At 34.0% G+C, this 15014-nt stretch overlaps 1 protein-coding gene across 1 annotated transcript; it reads right to left on the bottom strand.

Annotated features, from left to right (window-relative positions):
• Nucleotides 1-3930: 3930 nt before the first annotated feature.
• Nucleotides 3931-13632, bottom strand: LOC117330065. Its single transcript, XM_033888283.1, has 11 exons — nucleotides 13412-13632; nucleotides 11929-12128; nucleotides 11507-11590; nucleotides 10844-10970; nucleotides 9234-9375; nucleotides 8626-8695; nucleotides 7554-7664; nucleotides 7295-7434; nucleotides 5580-5620; nucleotides 4616-4736; nucleotides 3931-4096 (listed from the first exon to the last, which is right to left on the bottom strand). Exons 1-11 carry the CDS (start codon nucleotides 13500-13502, stop codon nucleotides 3931-3933), a joined length of 1293 nt encoding a protein of 430 aa, XP_033744174.1. The 5' UTR covers nucleotides 13503-13632.
• Nucleotides 13633-15014: the final 1382 nt, after the last annotated feature.

Below are 15014 nucleotides of genomic sequence, written 5' to 3'. Positions count from 1 at the left end.
ACTGTAGTATATAAACATAGTATACCCCCACAAATACTGTACTGTAGTATATAAACATAGTATACCCCCACAAATACTGTACTGTAGTATATAAACATAGTATACCCCACAAATACTGTACTGTAGTATATAAACATAGTATACCTTACAAATACTGTACTGTAGTATATAAACATAGTATACCCCCACAAATACTGTACTGTAGTATATAAACATAGTATACCCCCACAAATACTGTACTGTAGTATATAAACATAGTATACCCCACAAATACTGTACTGTAGTATATAAACATAGTATACCCCACAAATACTGTACTGTAGTATATAAACATAGTATACCCCCACAAATACTGTACTGTAGTATATAAACATAGTATACCCCCACAAATACTGTACTGTAGTATATAAACATAGTATACCCCCACAAATACTGTACTGTAGTATATAAACATAGTATACCCCCACAAATACTGTACTGTAGTATATAAACATAGTATACCCCCCACAAATACTGTACTGTAGTATATAAACATAGTATACCCCCACAAATACTGTACTGTAGTATATAAACATAGTATACCCCCACAAATACTGTACTGTAGTATATAAACATAGTATACCCCCACAAATACTGTACTGTAGTATATAAACATAGTATACCCCCACAAATACTGTACTGTAGTATATAAACATAGTATACCCCCCACAAATACTGTACTGTAGTATATAAACATAGTATACCCCCACAAATACTGTACTGTAGTATATAAACATAGTATACCCCCACAAATACTGTACTGTAGTATATAAACATAGTATACCCCCACAAATACTGTACTGTAGTATATAAACATAGTATACCCCCACAAATACTGTACTGTAGTATATAAACATAGTATACCCCACAAATACTGTACTGTAGTATATAAACATAGTATACCCCACAAATACTGTACTGTAGTATATAAACATAGTATACCCCCACAAATACTGTACTGTAGTATATAAACATAGTATACCCCCACAAATACTGTACTGTAGTATATAAACATAGTATACCCCCACAAATACTGTACTGTAGTATATAAACATAGTATACCCCACAAATACTGTACTGTAGTATATAAACATAGTATACCCCACAAATACTGTACTGTAGTATATAAACATAGTATACCCCACAAATACTGTACTGTAGTATATAAACATAGTATACCCCACAAATACTGTACTGTAGTATATAAACATAGTATACCCCACAAATACTGTACTGTAGTATATAAACATAGTATACCCCCACAAATACTGTACTGTAGTATATAAACATAGTATACCCCACAAATACTGTACTGTAGTATATAAACATAGTATACCCCACAAATACTGTACTGTAGTATATAAACATAGTATACCCCACAAATACTGTACTGTAGTATATAAACATAGTATACCCCACAAATACTGTACTGTAGTATATAAACATAGTATACCCCACAAATACTGTACTGTAGTATATAAACATAGTATACCCCCACAAATACTGTACTGTAGTATATAAACATAGTATACCCCACAAATACTGTACTGTAGTATATAAACATAGTATACCCCACAAATACTGTACTGTAGTATATAAACATAGTATACCCCCACAAATACTGTACTGTAGTATATAAACATAGTATACCCCACAAATACTGTACTGTAGTATATAAACATAGTATACCCCACAAATACTGTACTGTAGTATATAAACATAGTATACCCCACAAATACTGTACTGTAGTATATAAACATAGTATACCCCCACAAATACTGTACTGTAGTATATAAACATAGTATACCCCACAAATACTGTACTGTAGTATATAAACATAGTATACCCCCACAAATACTGTACTGTAGTATATAAACATAGTATACCCCCACAAATACTGTACTGTAGTATATAAACATAGTATACCCCACAAATACTGTACTGTAGTATATAAACATAGTATACCCCCCACAAATACTGTACTGTAGTATATAAACATAGTATACCCCTACAAATACTGTACTGTAGTATATAAACATAGTATACCCCCCACAAATACTGTACTGTAGTATATAAACATAGTATACCCCCACAAATACTGTACTGTAGTATATAAACATAGTATACCCCCACAAATACTGTACTGTAGTATATAAACATAGTATACCCCCACAAATACTGTACTGTAGTATATAAACATAGTATACCCCCACAAATACTGTACTGTAGTATATAAACATAGTATACCCCCACAAATACTGTACTGTAGTATATAAACATAGTATACCCCACAAATACTGTACTGTAGTATATAAACATAGTATACCCCTACAAATACTGTACTGTAGTATATAAACATAGTATACCCCTACAAATACTGTACTGTAGTATATAAACATAGTATACCCCCACAAATACTGTACTGTAGTATATAAACATAGTATACCCTACAAATACTGTACTGTAGTATATAAACATAGTATACCCCCACAAATACTGTACTGTAGTATATAAACATAGTATACCCCCACAAATACTGTACTGTAGTATATAAACATAGTATACCCCCCACAAATACTGTACTGTAGTATATAAACATAGTATACCCCCACAAATACTGTACTGTAGTATATAAACATAGTATACCCCACAAATACTGTACTGTAGTATATAAACATAGTATACCCCCCACAAATACTGTACTGTAGTATATAAACATAGTATACCTTACAAATACTGTACTGTAGTATATAAACATAGTATACCCCCCACAAATACTGTACTGTAGTATATAAACATAGTATACCCCCACAAATACTATACTGTAGTATATAAACATAGTATACCCCACAAATACTGTACTGTAGTATATAAACATAGTATACCCCCCACAAATACTGTACAGTAGTATATAAACATAGTATACCTTACAAATACTGTACTGTAGTATATAAACATAGTATATACCCCACAAATACTGTACTGTAGTATATAAACATAGTATACCTTACAAATACTGTACTGTAGTATATAAACATAGTATACCCCACAAATACTGTACTGTAGTATATAAACATAGTATACCCCCACAAATACTGTACTGTAGTATATAAACATAATATACCCCACAAATACTGTACTGTAGTATATAAACATAGTATACCCTACAAATACTGTACTGTAGTATATAAACATAGTATACCCCACAAATACTGTACTGTAGTATATAAACATAGTATACCCCACACAAATACTGTACTGTAGTATATAAACATAGTATACCCCCCACAAATACTGTACTGTAGTATATAAACATAGTATACCTTACAAATACTGTACTGTAGTATATAAACATAGTATACCCCCACAAATACTGTACTGTAGTATATAAACATAGTATACCCCCCACAAATACTGTACTGTAGTATTTACCTATTAATGTGATGTAGCCCTGATGTCCTCTATCTTTACATAAAGATTGTACTATACATTAGCATATTCAAATACAAAATGAGTGTAGGGCGAACATATGGAAAAATCTTTGCCCATCCATCCTCATCTCAACAGAGGCCTTCGGTTATTATAGAAATACTTACTAGCCCTATATACTAACTGTAAAAAGTCTTTGACGTACAACGTGGAATGGATTTTTTATATGGAAGTTATACATGATGCATGTACATTTATAAACTTACATCGTTTAATAAAACGGCCATATTCAATTCAAATTTGGTGTTTATTGGCTGCTTTTAGTTGTAAGAATCGGTATGATTCATCAGAGTAACCAAGCAATAATAGAAACATTAGTTTAGTGGTACATTATTACATAAGGTAGAAACAAAAAAAGAGAGAATAATTAAGTTCTCGCGTCAGATATGTGATTATGAGTACCTACCCTTGTATTCTGTTGTAGAATGACCCCAGTGAACATAGTGACCATCGATACGGGTTGCTCATTGTTCCAGCATTGGCTAATGAAGGGTCCCATGTCGGAGACATGATGAAATTTTGCAAAGCGCAGGTGACCCCAGCTTCGCCGTCACCTAACAAGCCAAAGCTGGAAAATAGAATGAGAACGTGGACTAGATGAACCCGCCATAGACACTCGGTTCGTCTGTTAATACATCCCATACATACATTGACAGACGTGACGGATGTCTATCAACACACCGTTTAATGACAATATCTCAACCTCTAATGAGTATTGAATAGTTGTTATTTCACGAGGCAAATAGTTCGCGGTTGTCTCAAGCTGCCCACGTTCGCGGGTATTAAATACATACAAAGAATACAGTATTTTGGGATTGAGTAGAATGCTTACCGCTATGCTATGTTGTCTCATACAAATACAATCATACGCACGGCAAATTCCAAGTTGAGTTTAAATTTCCATAAATAATTTAATGTTCTTTTTGTATTTCTTATAAACTCTCATAATGAAAATATTTACTAGAAACCGTATGTAGAAATGAGCAAGTGGACCTAGCCATTTCAATAGAACGCACGCTGTCACAACATATACGTCAGCTGTTTATAGCATGATTGTAAGTTTGTAAACATAACCCACAATACTTACTGCCGACCTAAGAAATGTGCGATGTTGAAGCCGGCGCCACCTTCGTTCACTTCCGTTATACTTGCCACCAATGATAGATCAGTGTTAATGCATAGATCGCCTTCTGTGTAATATATACCAGCTGTCGAAACAAGACGTTAATTTCATATTACTTCTTAACATAGCTGTCGAAATAGTGAAAATATGTTAATTATATATTACTTCTAAACACAGTTGTCGAAACAGTAAAAAGAGGTTAATTACATATTACTTCTTAACATGTTCTACTGAATATGTATGGCAATATGCAGTGGATTGTAAATTGCTAATCCTTAAATGAAAGATCAAATAGTTTCTCAAGAAGTAGGAATATTTTTTTTTATAATAAATTCATATGATCCCTGACTATCGTTCTCTCCCGAATCAGCAATCATTTTATTCAAATACGTAAACCGACTATCCGAATTCTCCAAACTCCTTTTGTGTTCGGCACATTATATTCAAACATCTGGATGACCAACCAAATAAATACCCCACTCTCTTTACCATCTCATCAAACGTACAAATTGTATATGATTATAATGACATTTACCTTTGATATTTTTCAAAAGAGGACAAGTGTGACCTTTGACCTTTTCTCCTTGATCGATCAGTCCAAAAATCTAACGATAAAGTGACCTTAAAGTTATGAAGTCGTCAATGGTGACCCTTGACCCTTAAATTTTTCACTAATATCTACTCAGGCGTAATATTCTACGGTGTGAATGAAAACTGAATATGTTAAAGATGCATTGTATATTTTTTTCATGACAATGGGCGTCAAGTATTATCTTTGACCCTTTAATCTTGACCGATTGACCCTCACAATCCCCATGTTATTAAGTGATAGGTGTATAAGCACATTTCTCCAAGTGATTGGGATTTGCGTTCTATCGTAACATGTTTATTGTTTTCTCTAATCAATATCATAGTTATATTTTCTTACCGAGATCAAGTCCGGCATGTGTCGAATCAGTAGTGTCATACCTACAGATTAAAACAATGGTATGGAATAATTCAATAAAGACCCAATAATAACTTCATAATGATTCAGCAACATGAGGGTATCGCTAATTAAGTTAGAATGTAGACAACCAATTACTACATCAATAGTAGTGTGACGCGATCACCTGAAATTGACATAAATTATGATTAAGCTTTAAACCATATTGTTTTATTTTTATAATTATATGTGATATGCATTACATGTATTTGTCAATACTACAGCTAATTTATGAAATAAAACATCTATATAAAATAATTGTTTTAATAATCATGACTTGATTAACCGAAAGTATAACAGTAATATCCTATTTTCTGATGCCAGTCACTCTGTATAACATGTATTTCGCAAAATAGTTTTTTTTCTGTTACTGAAACCCTGATATATAGCCCTCAGCTATTACGTTTAAAAACGTTTATATACACTAAAAGTTTAAGATAATTTTATTCGCTAAGAAAGTTTGCTGGTGACTGTAAAGGAAATAAATCGATAACCGACGAATTATTTGTACTATGATTTTTCCGGACACTCCACAGGGAATGACGCAATGTATGTCACGTTTCAGAACTCGGATGGAAATGATATCATGTTTAATCTACCAACACGTGAATTAAATTAAGTTAATTTAAACAAAAGCATATATGTATGTATGTGTTAATTAATAAAATGTGACCACGAAAGGTGAATGAATCACTAAATGAAGACCAGCACTCCAGATTGCGGGTAGTCAGAAAAGCATGACTCAGCAAGGAGATTTGGTATATGTTGTGAAAACATGATATATATAGGCATGTTAAAACGTAAAACCACTTATATGTGCAGAATTAATTTTCAAAATAGCCATACCAGTATTACATATATGATGTGATCAAAATAAATCTATGTTTATGGTGATCTTCTCTATATAGAATTAAAGTAAAACGCCTTCAGAGGAAATTTGGAATTCACATTAAAACGCTGGTATATCGGTTAATACACGAGCACTTTTTATCCTGCAGCCTGTTTGAACACAAATATTCAAAGCTCCAATAGTTTATCTTGAAGTGTTTACTTTTCGTCTAAACAATCGTCAAAATACAAATGCGTTGGGACAACAACTGTGCAAACACTTCGCGCAAAATCATAGTCCCATATTTCCTCTTATGGCATTTAAAAAAATAAATTTACAGAAGATCAACACCAAATTGAAATTCATTTCCATCACATCATACATGTAATACTAATGGTTTGGAGATTTCATACCCGCTAAAGTATACAGCTTTTCGCCCTTACTGATGAAACACGACAAACGATTGGTTGTAAGGTAAAGTACCGCCCTTACTGATGAAACACGACAAACGATTGGTTGTAAGGTAAAGTACCGCCCTTACTGATGAAATACGACAAACGATTGGTTGTAAGGTAAAGTACCGCCCTTACTGATGAAACACGACAAACGATTGGTTGTAAGGTAAAGTACCGCCCTTACTGATGAAACACGACAAACGATTGGTTGTAAGGTAAAGTACCGCCCTTACTGATGAAATACGACAAACGATTGGTTGTAAGGTAAAGTACCGCCCTTACTGATGAAATACGACAAACGATTGGTTGTAAGGTAAATTAGAAACTAAAATTGATCCGGAACGTTCATGTCCCGGAATCGGTGGTTATCTCACACTGTTAGGCCTACAGCAAAGTCGTATAGAATATCAGCTCCAGTCAACCCGCTGAGAAAAGTCGAAAAAGCCTGTAGCGAGCTCTCTCCTAGGACTCCATTCGATACCAGACTAGAAGACCACGTACAGCTAGCCGGATCCTGGATAATAGAGGGATTCGTTTTATTTATTAATTGTTTATTTCAATTAGACATCTAAAATGAAAAACAGACAAAAGTCCTAATTTAAGACTGAACTGAATAAGGTACGCTAGTCTTACCGTGCAGACTTCCAGGGTATTCAACACAACTCCTAGATCGAAGTCCTGTATCAGACGACCTTGTCGGTTCTCCACGAACTGAACCCGGATATTCCTTGTTCGAGTATCGACCTGTTATTATAATGTACACATAATTAAAACCTCCACTGCGGTTAATTACATATAATTGCTTTCTGTTATCATAAATTACATCTGTGACATTTAGTAATTACTATTGTCATATCATTTGGCAACATCCAAATTATCTGGTGTGATAGGGAGGTCAACATTGTGATTAAATTAATAAGCATAATCTTGTTTTTAATTTGACGACACGACTTGTACCTAACCTAGATTTAAGTAAATGGTGCCGACGATTATAACAAAGACGTTTAACATTCCGAAACACGTGGTCGAACTCCCATTGTACAGAACGCTATCCGTATGATATAAACTCGAGTTTACATTCCGTTTTTCTTCCGTTTATTAGTCGTTGATTTGGTTGTTATCTAATTCACGCATACCAGAGGACTGACACGTCAGAATGGGTCCGACGATATGTGCCTCTCACCTGAGGTTTACCTCAGTTTAATATGAGTATAACGTTTCAATCGACACTTCAAAACTTAGGATATTGTGCAGAGACGTATCTCCTACTTCTATTAAATGTGACCTTTAACTAAAAAGTCTGATTGCAATTGGCCGTACAAATATCAAGATATTGTGTATATACTGACTTTCTATTTATAATTACCGCGAGCCTGACGTTAAAATCCACGTATGCAATGTTATCCTCAACAAGCAGAAAAATACTGAGTGAGATCAGTCCAACAGAACTAGATAAACTGTAAAAACACGTATATTTTCCTTTTGCAATAACATTGATATTGACCTTTCTCCTTCGAGGATGGAAAGCTCTTCCAAGCAAGCAGGTTATCCAGACAAACACTAGATATAGTATGAACGCAATAAAAACGGACGAAATAACAGACAGACAGACGGATGGACAACCCGAATACTACAGGACACCACCTCACATCTTAGATGTAGCGTCCTAACAATTTATTATTGTAAACATGACATTTTACTTTACCTCATTCACTATTCCAGTAGCATATAATATGATATTGGCATCAGCAGCACTTCCAAACATGTTAGAAAATCTGTAGCAAAAACAAAAAGCTGGTTACATTATCAAGACAAAAGGTGTAACGTTCTATTCACAAGACGTGGTTTAGTAGATAGCTTTCTATTCACAAGACGTGGTTTAGTAGATAGCTTTCTATTCACAAGACGTGGTTTAGTAGATAGCTTTCTATTTGTGAGTAACGGTTTGTTACCTAGACTTGTATTTCAATTGAACGCTTAGCATTTTAACAAAAAACAAGTAATTGAATTAGTGAATCGGTTGACATTTCCACGTAACTTGAAGATCGATGAAAATATGAAATAACAACACATTGCGCACAAAAAGAACGGTTGATAATGTAACAATCGTGACCTGTTAATGCAGTAAATTTTACAATTACTGAACTATTTGCATTATTTAGTTAGAAGAAATACATTAATTTGAACTCATATTTCATTTTCATTTGTTTTGCCTTGTATTTCACAAGAACATGCCAATGGATTCACAATACATAAATACATGCAATTAGGCTATTCATTTTATCTACATATGATAGACTTAATAAATGTCACCTTGAGTATAAAGCAAAGTCGATGGCAAGATACAACTCGGCAACATAGGCCGGAGGGCTAGGATCAGCCACAGCTCTCTTGTTTATATTATGGCTGGCGGTATATCTTGCTGTAGAACGTTCCATTTTTGACATCATTTCAGCTACGAATCAGTGGCAATAAAGATACATTAGGGTATAGCGAAGCCAAGGATCAAACGAAATTTGATATTAAATGCCAGTATTTAGCACGTATATGTACAGTCTACTGATTGTGTTCAGTCAACTTCACAGAAAGAAATTAGTTATAATTGATGGATATGTCTTCATACCATATCTTAAACAAATTATGGTAATCATTTCAGAGTATCCAACACAGTGAATTCCTATGCAATGTCACAAATATAACATTGGAACAATGCCTACAGAACTAGGTCACAAATGTAACAACAGGACAATGTTAACAGAACTAGGTCACAAATAAACAATAAGACAATGTTTACAGAACTAGGTCACAAATGTAACAATAGAAAAATGTTAACAAAACTAGGTCACCAATGTAACAATAGAAAAATGTTAACAAAACTAGGTCACAAATATAACAATAGAACAATGTTAACAGAACTAGGTCACAAATGTAACAATAGAAAAATGTTAACAAAACTAGGTCACAAATGTAACAATAGGACAATGTGAACAGAACTAGGCCACAAATGTAACAATAGGGCAATGTTAACAGAACTAGGTCACAAATGTAACAATAGGACAATGTTAACAGAACTAGGTCACAAATGTAACAATAGAAAAATGTTAACAAAACTAGGTCACAAATGTAACAATAGAAAAATGTTAACAAAACTAGGTCACAAATGTAACAATAGGACAATGTTAACAGAACTAGGTCACAAATGTAACAACAGAAAAATGTTAACAAAACTAGGTCACAAATGTAACAATAGAAAAATGTTAACAAAACTAGGTCACAAATATAACAATAGGACAATGTTAACAGAACTAGGTCACAAATGTAACAATAGGGCAATGCTAACAGAACTAGGTCACAAATATAACAATAGGACAAACAATGTATATAGAACTGGGTCACAAATATCAAATATAACAATAGGACAACGTTAACAAAACTATGTCACAAGTGTAACAATAGGACAATGTTAACAGAACTAGATCACAAATGTAACAATAGGACAATGTTAACAAAACTAGGTCACAAATGTAACAATAGAACAATGTATACAAAACTAGGTCACAAATGTAACAATAGGACAATGTTAACATAACTAGGTCACAAATGTAACAATAGGGCAATGTTAACACAACTAGGTCACAAATATCAAATATAACAATGGTATTACATGTCTATCACAAACTAAAACAAATCATATGTAGAAACATTAATTAGCCACAAATGATATAATAATGTAATTTTTATCTCGGACACATTTGTAAACAAACAGACTTCATGTTCAACCTTATTGTGTAAATGGATTTGTATCTGACTACGTCTATATGGAGTATCAAGAAAAAAATCGGATCCCTTCGAGTTAACTTTTAAATTACAGGTGCAATGTGGTCTTTATATAGTATATAATACAGAATATCGTAAAAACTTACGCGTTACTTGTATGTTTGAAAACCGTCGTTGTTTAGCTTTGATTCGACTGACTTCGTAGTCCGAGTAGATCCCGACGTTAATTGGCTGAAGCTGGTAAAGACCTCCTTCGTGGTAAAACGTTCCGTACTGGAACACAATAACGAAAATCCAAGGTTGTAAGGAATGTACTTTGCATTGATTACAGACATGGATATAAACTTATACGACAGACAAAGCGTAAGCGAAATACTAATCAAAGATGAACCTTAAATGTAAAAATCTACCCCCACAAAACGTGAGAGTCGTACGTAATTGGCTTTTATACACACGAGTGCGAGGGCCATACCTGATGTAAAAATATCAATTGATCAATTACCAATTAATTATAATAAATTGATTCGTTATATCTATATTGATATATAAATGATACAGCCATTAAAAGGGAATAAAAGGGCATCATGCTAACTGTTACAGTTAACGGTCGCATCGTGGCGTACTTATAATAACCGAAACCACAGTATTTGACATAATAACAATAAAGAGAAACTATAGGCGCAAATATAACGACATTAATTTCAGATCGAGAAGCGCAATCATCAAACTACCGCCAATGTAGATAGAGTATACAGATAATCGTTACATTCTGCACTGGGCACATCTTACAAGAGATGCTGTATACAGACCATTTCACAGGATTCTGATGATAATTCCTGGCATCTCATGGTGATTGCTGCACCCTTTTCGGGGTTCTGGTACATCGCATGGGTCTGTAACACATAATATAGACACCTAAATCGCATAACCAGATATACCGACAGCTTAGACCACTACGCCACATCCACGTTCTTAAAAATGAACGTTTCAATGGCGCAGCGATATCCGGTCCAATATACTGACATGATCATAATGACAAATAGTCCATCAGATGAGTTTAATACCTGGATAGCAATGTACAAATGATGTATATACAAACATGGATTATATAAGGAACGTAAAGATAGACAAATAGTTACGAAGAAGTTGTAGCAACAAATCATCATATATTTTATTTCATTCCTCAAAGGTATTGTTTTTCCTCTGTAGAAATAAAAAAAGTCTCCCTCACCTTTGCGATATCAAGTGTGCTCCCTATTTTGAAACCTTTGATGATATTGGGTATTCCCCGAAACTCTCTCCGCTCTAGAGGTATGTTAACGTGGGTCTCGCCCAAAGGAAAATTCAAATCTATTTTCTCTGGGAATGAGAACGAATCAGTGGACCTCTTCTGTCGGAATTGAGGATGAAGATGGGCAAGAGATAATATTTCTGAAAAGATAGGATATGTAATTAAACCATAAACAAATTTGTAAGTCAATTTGAGATGCAATCGAGATCTTTTGTCAATTCCTCAAAATCCGATTAAATGAATATAAATGAAAAAAAATCTAATTCGGTTGATATGTTCATACTACAATACAATTGTTTTGGTTTTGGTTGGAGTAACAGATTATCCAACTTCCCATCATCCTCAATTTCCAGGGGCGCTGGACTATAAATTATGGACGATTTTCTGTATTTGATAGGTGTGTTGAGATATCCACTATGTGATTTAACTACTACAAGGTTTGGTCAAAGCTTGACTTTTTGAGCAACAGATCTAAACGCAAACTTTAAGGTGAAATGCTGACGACGTCGTAAAGTAACACAAGTCTCGCTTGCATAAATCTTCGTCGCTGGCGAGACAAGCATCATTTGAATATGGAGAAATCGAACTCATGCTGTGATAACGGTGTTATTTGTTATTGTACCATATACCCGGGAAAGGTTGAAGATGATTACGTAGATAAATGATACCTGTATATTATATTCTAGGGTGTAACATTTGAACCCTTTAGACCCAAGGCCCTAGATTGGCTAGTGGTTTCATATGGACGTTCTCCATGAGCAACTTATATTGTTTTAACGATAGATGAGAGAAGACAAATGGCTTTCTATCTTTACATCGCCGATATGTCGATATCCAAATTTATATATATGTGAAATAGTTTTTATTATCTGTGCCGAATAAATTACATTCACTGAGGTATGAACGTCCTTGAAGAAATGTCATTTTAATTGGTATCCTTTTATGCATATGAAAACGTGAATCTGCCAACAGACGTTTAAAACAAACGACATTAGTATAAGAAATTAGCATATAGGTCATAGCCATGATAATCAAAGTATTTGTTTTAAATACAATATGGATGTATCCTATCTGGATTCATACCGACATGAATGTCTCCTCCGATCAATCCGTTTGTATTTTTGCAATTCGTATCAACATAATTTATGTAGCTTTATTACAATATAAATGAAGATGTTAGAGCAATAGAGAATGGCTGATTTTGCTGTATAAATGAGCTACACGGAGATTCTATAATAATTTGGACATTTAATGTGATGTATGTACGATTACCTACGACTAAATACTGTTCTGTGACAAATATCCAGCAAGTGACTGAAAAAAATTATTACGATAGTTATCCAGTTAATACTGACGCATTGGATGTGTATTTAAACATATTTGTCTAAATCTTGAAACAGAAACAGCAAAAACGACAACTTGCCTGTAGAAAGAGGTTCGTCCAGAATCAAAATTTTCTCCGAAAGAACAGATGCCAGGAGACTCAAAATCACACTTAAAGTAAAACCCATCATCGTTTTGGCGGGGAGACGAAAGAGGTAATTCCTAATTACCGTTACAGTTCTTCGAAATAAGTTTTTACAGAGACGCCAGACTGGCAAACTATGTAAAAACAATGTCTGTGTGTCTCCTCGCGCTAAGGAGTCTAACTTTGTAATAACATTAAATGGAATACAATTTATTTCGTCATTCCCGAGACCAGATTACCTAACGGCCATACCGACGCGAGAACTGTTGAGTGGATTACGGTATGGTCTGCCCCGGGATATCTGTATTGAACGTCATACGTATTATAGAGGAAGGAGTGTACACAGTTTACAAATAACAACCACTTAATTATGGCGTACCTTTATGACTGAAATAATGACATAATAATCATATACCAGTTTCAAACGGTATATCTTGATCTGCAAGTGTATCGTGTGTCCTTTAGGGCGTCCACAAATGTGGAAGGGAGCAGTAATGAATTGTGGGATATCATTCACGTCAATAAACTCAGACTTTCTCTACATACGTAATCTTGCTAAATACAATAAACTTTGAGCTTTGACGCTCCATTTGACTTTTCATCAATTACACACGTTTTCTCCTTGCTCCACTGATCATGACAAATTAATACATAAATGGCGCCATCTGATATGTCTTTTGTACATTCCTGTACTAAAACACAACTGGACATATTTACAGATAATTAGATATCATCAGCGAATCGTGATCTTTATTGTAAAATGTTTCATTTCCTTTTATTAAAATATGATATAATGTAAGCTGCCATTTTTCTTTCAAAATACAATTATTTTTTATTAATACAACTAATCATAAATAATACTCGTTTGCATATCTGTCTTCCTGTACAATAAATAAATACATATGTCTTCCTGTACAATAAATAAATACATATCTGTCTTCCTGTACAATAAATAAATACATTCTGACGTATAAACAAACTCTTTGAAAATCGACTTGAAAAAAGGCAATATGAACGAAACAGTACTAGAATAAGACCAGGTGTTCCGGATGACTAAGCGTCATCTACAACATGTGTTACATACGCCACATCAAATTAAGTCAAATTAAAGAAAACTATTCAACAGAGTATCTGCGATCACTTGGCCTCACAGGGAGATTTTGTGTTTCGTCCATGTTGGTCGGAGCTGAGGAGTCTGGGTATGATTATCAGATTTTTGAGTGTATGTTATATCTAGTTAGAACATAACAATCATTCGAAGATAAAGACAACCTATTTTCATTCTCTGTAGGCAGTCAGTGGCTTAGATGTAATCTTTGCTACTCCAGGAAGCGAGGGACACCCCCCCCCCCCCTTAATTACATATATATTGTGAATCGGCATCTTCATTTCAACACAATTTATAAAGCCAATGGTGGGCGAAGAAAACATTGAATCAGATTTCCTTATATATAGTATATTAGTATTGGGATAGAAATACTGATGAATTGAGGGTTTTCTTCGTCTTCGTGCTGTGTAACAGTTTCCATTTCAATGAAACATTTCAGTATGTTGAAAT

The sequence above is a fragment of the Pecten maximus genome, chromosome 6 (assembly GCF_902652985.1).
Source record: "Pecten maximus chromosome 6, xPecMax1.1, whole genome shotgun sequence".
Lineage (NCBI taxonomy): Eukaryota > Metazoa > Mollusca > Bivalvia > Pectinida > Pectinidae > Pecten > Pecten maximus.
This window is presented reverse-complemented; position numbering and strand designations above follow the sequence as displayed.

Bases quoted from the DNA above. Each gene is read 5' to 3' on its own strand.
- LOC117330065 (XM_033888283.1), bottom strand. From the start codon at position 13,502: ATGATGGGTTTTACTTTAAGTGTGATTTTGAGTCTCCTGGCATCTGTT. The intron at 9,376-10,843 runs GTAAGTTTTTAC...ACTGATTCGTAG, and splicing joins TTCAAACATACAAGTAACGC to CTGAAATGATGTCAAAAATG. The intron at 7,435-7,553 runs GTAAGACTAGCG...TCTATTATCCAG, and splicing joins ATACCCTGGAAGTCTGCACG to GATCCGGCTAGCTGTACGTG.